Source organism: Myotis daubentonii, chromosome 15, assembly GCF_963259705.1.
Source record: "Myotis daubentonii chromosome 15, mMyoDau2.1, whole genome shotgun sequence".
In the NCBI taxonomy this organism is placed as follows: Eukaryota; Metazoa; Chordata; class Mammalia; order Chiroptera; family Vespertilionidae; genus Myotis; species Myotis daubentonii.
The window spans coordinates 11,834,609-11,840,608 of record NC_081854.1 but is presented as its reverse complement, the minus strand read 5'-3'; the positions used below and the strand labels follow the sequence as shown (position 1 = coordinate 11,840,608).

General features: G+C 62.0%; 1 protein-coding gene across 3 annotated transcripts in view; it reads left to right on the top strand.

Moving 5' to 3' along the window:
- The window catches only part of MARK4 (microtubule affinity regulating kinase 4), a 31,794-nt gene continuing 25,794 nt past the window's right edge, over nt 1-6,000 (top strand). The window contains exons 1-2 of one of the 3 annotated variants that reach the window (XM_059666167.1): nt 1-341; nt 5,009-5,209. In XM_059666167.1, coding sequence (XP_059522150.1) covers nt 291-341; nt 5,009-5,209 — 252 coding nt within the window. In that variant the 5' untranslated portion in view covers nt 1-290. The remainder of the gene's footprint in view (nt 342-5,008; nt 5,210-6,000) is intronic. The other 2 variants (XM_059666166.1, XM_059666165.1) reach the window with 2 other exon arrangements.

Genomic DNA, 6,000 nt, shown 5'->3' with positions numbered 1-6,000 from the left:
CCGCCGCCGCCGCCCGGGCCGGCTCCGCGCCCCCTCCCCGGCCCCCGCCCGCCCGCCGCCCGCCCGCCGCCCCGATGGCGCCCGGGGCCCCCTCCGCGCGGGGCCTCTAGGACCCTCGGCGTCCGCCGCCCCCCGCCCGGCCCCCTCTCCGCGGCGTGCACCCCGGTGTTCGCGGCGCCCAGCTTCTGAGCTCGCGCCCTCCGGCCGGCGGGGGGGGAGGGGAAGAGGGGACCCCGGCGCCCCTGCCCCCCCCAACCCGGCCGCCCGGTCCCCCGGGACCCGGAGGAAACATGTCTTCGCGGACGGCGCTGGCCCCGGGCAACGATCGGAACTCGGACACGGTGAGTAGGGCCGGCCCCGGGGGGCGCCCGGCGGGTCTGGCCGCCGGCCCCGCGCCCGCTGCGCCCCGAGCCCCAGAGCCCGCCCCCCCCTTCCGAGCCCGGCGCGCTCGCCGCCCCCGGCCCCGCCGCACTTGCGGGACTTTGGACCCTCCCCCGCTCCCCGGCCCTGCCGACCCCCGGGGCGCCCTGCTCCCGGGACCCCGTCCCTCTGCGGACCGGACCGCTTCCGCCGGCTCTCCCCCCTCCGGGCGCCCCCTCCCCTGCGGCGGGAGCCCCTCCCTTCCCGGCGCGTCCGGAGCCCCTTCCCCTCCGGGCCGCCCTCCTCCGACCCCCGACGCCCCTCCCGGATCTGCAGGCTCCTGACCCCGGGCCCAGCCCTGCCCGGTCCTGTCGCAGGAAGGCCGGGCCCGGTCCTGCCTCTGGCTCCGGCCTTTCCGGCCGGATCTGCGTCCCGGGCTCCCCAGGAGCCCCCCTCCTCTCCGTCCCTGCCCTCCGCCTTTCCTGCTCCTGTGGGCACCCCTCGCAGGAAGCCGGTTCCCACCTTTCCTGGGCCCAGGGCCCTTCCCAGCTCGTTCAAGGTCTCCCCACGCCCAGGCCGGGGCCCATCTTCCAGGCAGCCCTGCCCCTGGGTTCCCAGCACCCCGGGCCCCCGGAGCTCCCGGACCCTCTGGCCTCTTCCTCTCGCTGGAAGCCTTGGCCTCCAACTTCCAGGCCCCCAGCCCAGCCCGGGGTTTCCAGGCCTCACCCTCCCTATGCCAACTGCTCCCAACCCCTGGGTCCCCCAACCCCTGGGTCCCCCCTTCTTCCAGGCCCTTCCTGCAGGGCACCATCTCTTCCCCAGATCCCCAGGCCTCGAACCCTCTCCTGCCTCAGGGCCTCTTCCCCGCAGGAAAACCCTCTCCCCAGCTTTGGCGGTCTCCCCCAGCTCGCCCGGCCTGACCCCGGGTCCTCCTTCCAGAAGACTCCTGGGCTCCAAGCCTCTGGCCTTGCCTGGCTCCCAGCTCCCTTGTCTTGTCTTCCGGAAGCCGTTCTCCTTGTTTCTAGGCCCCTGACCCCCACAGGCCCAGCCTTTTTCCCTCTGGGCTCCCCTTGCCCAGGACTTGGAGACCCCAGACCTTTCCAAAGGCTGCTCCTACAGAACCCCTTCTTTGACTTCCAGGAGCTTCCTCAACGCAGGCCCCTGGCCCAGGGCCCCTCGGCCCCTCCCTGCCACCGCCCCATGGCCTGCACCCTTCCTATCATCCCCAGGCCCCCTGTGCCTAGACCACAGCCCAGAGCCATCCCAGAGGGACCCTCCTCCCCACTCCCCTGGCTTCTGATCGCTCTCGGTGCTTCTGAAGACCCCCCACCAACCAATGCCAGACTCTCCCAGCTGGGGTTTTTGTCCCTTTCCCCCCAGCCTTCTGACAGGTCCCGCCCCCCCCCCCCCCCCAGCCCCTCTCATTCCTGATCCACACCAGAGAGGTTTTCTCTGCTCCTTCACCTTGCAGGACCCTCCCTCACAGAGATCACCGTCACCCCTGCCACCCATTATACCATAGGCCAGACTCTGATTTGGAGTCTCCAATGAGGTACCCCTAGCCCCCCAGCACCCCACCCCCAGTCACTACAAAAAGTGCCAGGGGGCCCACAGGCCTGGCTGGGTTCAAGTGCTGGCCCTGCCTGCTGGTGTGCCTGTGTCCTCAGGCTCCTGGCTCTCCCTTTCGGAGACTCAGTTGCCTGCCCTGGGAAGTGGGGGTGATCCCTTGAGTCAGAGGATTACTTGGGCTGATCTGGGTAGAGCCCGGCACACAGGACGCGCTCCGCACGTGCTCACACTATTGTGACTGTGGGGATGAGTCAGATGGCCGTGGATTCTCAACCCAGCGCTGTCATCGTGGTTCCTGAGCCTACAGATCCACTCCCTGCTCAGAGCCTCAGTTTCTGTTATTTACATATTTTTAAATTTTTATTCATTGATTTTAAAGAGAAACAGCTATTTGTTGTTCCACTTATTTTTGCATTCATGAATGCACCCCGACTGGGGATCGAACCTACAACCCTGGCATATCCGGACAACACTCTAACCAACTGAACTTACTACCTGGCAAGGGCTAAGCCTTAGTTACTTTTATTTTTTTTAAATATATTTTTATTGATTTTAGAGAGGAAGGGAGAGGGAAAGAGATAGAAACATCAATGATGAGAGGGAATCAATGGTCGGCTGCCTCCTGCACGCCCCCTACTGGGGAGCTAGCCCACAACCCGGGCATGTACCCTTGATCGGTATTGAACCCAGGACCCTTCCGTCCTCAGGCCGATGCTCTATCCACTGAGCCAAACCGGCTAGGGCAAGCCTTAGTTTCTTTATCTCTATATGGGGTTGATGATAGCACCTCCCTGCTAGAGATGTTTTAAGGAGCCAAGGAGATTATGTGAGTAAAACAGACAGGGTCAAGCACATAGCTGCTGTTATTAATTATTAGTATTACTTTGATTATTCAGATAAGCATGGGTTCAAATCTAGTTTCTATCCCTCCCTAACTGTGACCACAGGCAAGTGACCTCACCTCTCTGAACCTCAGTTTAGTCATCTGTAAAATGGGGCTCATCTGAGTACTTCCTCGTTTCACTGTTGAGATCTGTGCCTAGTGGGGATTTGGGGAGATCTAGTCCCCTTCTCTTCCGCTCTCTAGTGTGTAAGGCCTTCGTGTCAGTCCTGGCCGGGGTCACGTCTCTCCCTCTGGAATCTGGGGTTGCAGTGTCCTCTCCTGCCACGTGTTTACCATGTTGATAGCCATGTGGGGTCATGCTACCCCACCCCAAGTCCCAGGCCCTCCCCGCCCCCCCAGCCTCTCTAGAGTTTCCCTAGCAACAGGCCCCGGTGTTGGGGCGCCAGCCGGCGGAGGGAGCTGGGCCAGCTGGTGGTGCCAGCCAGTTTTAGCTCCCGCCCCCGCCCCTGGGGGCCTTGTCACCCACTGCCCCAGCTGCCCCTTGCAGGGGTCCCTCAGCTACAGTGGGGTGCCAGCCCACACCCAGTTGGCTCCCCTGGTGCCACCTGATGGGGATTCTTCTCCAAGCTGTTATCTCGGTGGGGATCAGGGGCCTTATCAGCCGGATCTCCACGTTCCTTCCTGCCCTGCCTCCCCCCAGAGGAGGCCCGGGTGGTGAGCAGCCCAGTGGGATGTGGGAAAGAGCTCGGCACCCAGGAGTCTGCAGGCCCCGTTTGAATCCCAGGTGCTCTGCTCCACCTGCCCTGTGACCTTGGGCAGGGCACTGACCCTGTCTCAGCCTTGGGGTCCCTTCCTGCAGAATGCTGGTCCTAATTGGACCCACATTGGGGCCAGGGCTTCGGGGTGGTTCTTTCTGCCCCGTGTGGGGAACATTCGATTTCTGCTTCTGTGTGACCTTGACAAGGCCCCGTCTCTCCCCAAGCCTCAGTTTCTCCTCTGGAATAAGAGGATGCAGGTGCCGCCCTCCCGGGCTCTGGGAATTAAATGTAGATGAGGTGTGTGTTGGCCCAGGACTTGGCCCCTAGGAAAAGCTGCTTAATAATAATAGTGTGGCCGCGTGAGACATATGGTTTTGGTGATGGGGAAGAACATCACCTCTGGGGGAGCTGTCTGGGCTCGGATCCAGGCTCTGGGCCTCAGTTTCCCCCCCTGTAAAGTGGGGGTGATGATGCACTAATGGCCAGCATTCATTAAGTACTGGTCATCGTCACTGCTGAGTGGCCTGGCAGATGTCCTTCAAGGAGCAGCCCCGGGCCCTCATCTCGTCACCTACCTGTCCTCTCTTCCTCAGCTTTCTGAGCAGGGCACAGGGTCCAAGCCGAACCGGCCTGGCTGGGGCCTGTGGCTGCCTCTGTCGCCTGCACCCTGGGCCCCAGCCCTGAAAGGGAGGCACTGTCCCTGGGGCTCACAATCAGGACAGGGCAGCCCGGGCACGCAGGTGACCTGCAGGGGAGAGAGACAGGACGGCAGGAACAGAGTGTCGGGGACAGATAGGAGCGATGGCGGGGGAGGCAGCGGTCAGGGCTCGAAGGGAGCCACAGTGTTGGGGGGAGGGGGGGCGGTGAGGGAGGGAACAGGAATATTTTTAAGGAATGTAACACTAGGGCTAGAACGATGTCAGGGCAGAATGAAAGACACTTGGTGACCGTGTTTGGCCTTGAATTTGAGATCAGAAGAAATTGTTAGGGGAACTAAACTGGGAACAAAATACAGTATTGACACTTGGGTTTGGAATCGAATTTGGTGGCTGGCATGGCGACAGGGATGGAGAAAACAGAATGTTGGAGGCAGTGAGGGTCGGGGTGGAGTGTTGAGACCAGGTTGAGGTCAGTGTTGATTGGGGTTGAGGGCTGTAGCATTTGGAATAAAATACTGTAGAGCTGGTGGAGGTCCCGGAGGCAAGGGAAGTTGTGGGTAGGCTGACGACAGGGAGGGCTGAAGAAGAGGCCTCGTGTCTGGGAACCTGGATGCTGCAGAGTTGGCGGGTGCCCAGCGTCTTTGTTCTCGGAGGTGTCCTTTTGTAGAGAGAGATGGGAGACCCAAAGGCATCTTGCTTCTCCCCGGCCTGGGCTCGGGAAGCGGCCGTGGCTGGAGTTAACCACCCCAGCGCTGGTTCCGCTGAAGGCGGATCGGACGGGCGCTGCCCGCGGCTCACGCTCCGTCTCCCCCACCCAGCATGGCACCTTGGGCAGTAGCCGCTCCTCGGACAAGGGGCCGTCCTGGTCCAGCCGATCCCTGGGTGCCCGCTGCCGGAACTCCATCGCCTCCTGCCCCGAGGAGCAGCCCCACGTGGGCAACTACCGCCTGCTGAGGACCATCGGGAAGGGCAACTTTGCCAAAGTCAAGCTGGCCCGGCACATCCTCACCGGCCGGGAGGTGAGTGAGGGGACGGGCGCGGCTGGGCCCGAGGCCTGCAGCACCTGCGCGTTGTGGGCGGTGGGGCGCGGTGGGCTTAGCCCGTGTCTTCCTCTGTGACCTCAGGTGAGTCTCTGCCTCTCCTTAGGACAGATCAGAACATCTCAGATTTTTCCAGAGCAGCCCAAGTAGGAGAAGAGAACCCATTTCAGGCATCCCTGAGATGGTCAGCAATCGCAGATCACAGGCAGAGCTGTGTGTGGTGTTTCTAATAATTTGTGTGGCCTTTGTGTCTGAGCCTGGGCACCTGCCTGTTTTAACAGTGGACTTGGACTCCAGCAGATCCTCCAGTGATCTTGAGAACACAAGGTTCATTGGAGTTCTCAAGCACACACTCTCCCTTCCTCCCCCTACGCCCTGCGTGTGGCAACACTATTGCAGAAAGGGCCCGGGCGGACGGGGAACCTAGATATGAGGCCTCCAACTCACACTCAACAGGAGAGAAGGTGGTGGGTGGGTTCATGACTCCTCCGCACCGCCTTCCATTTTAAGCAAACGACGGGCGTGATTTCTCCCGCCTTGGGCGAACCCTCTGCTGCCCTTTCGCTGTCTATGCTGCACACACGAAAGACACCAGGCCCCAGTGGTTTGATGGGCAAATTGTACCAAACGTGCCCATTTTATGCCGGTCCTTCCGGAGACGAAAGAAGGAGGTTCCACGGCCAACGGGTGTTCAGTGCGAGTTCAGCAGCCATCGCAAAAGCAGCTGAGAAGTCGATGTCAGCCTCACATGTGAACAGAGGTCCAGCAGG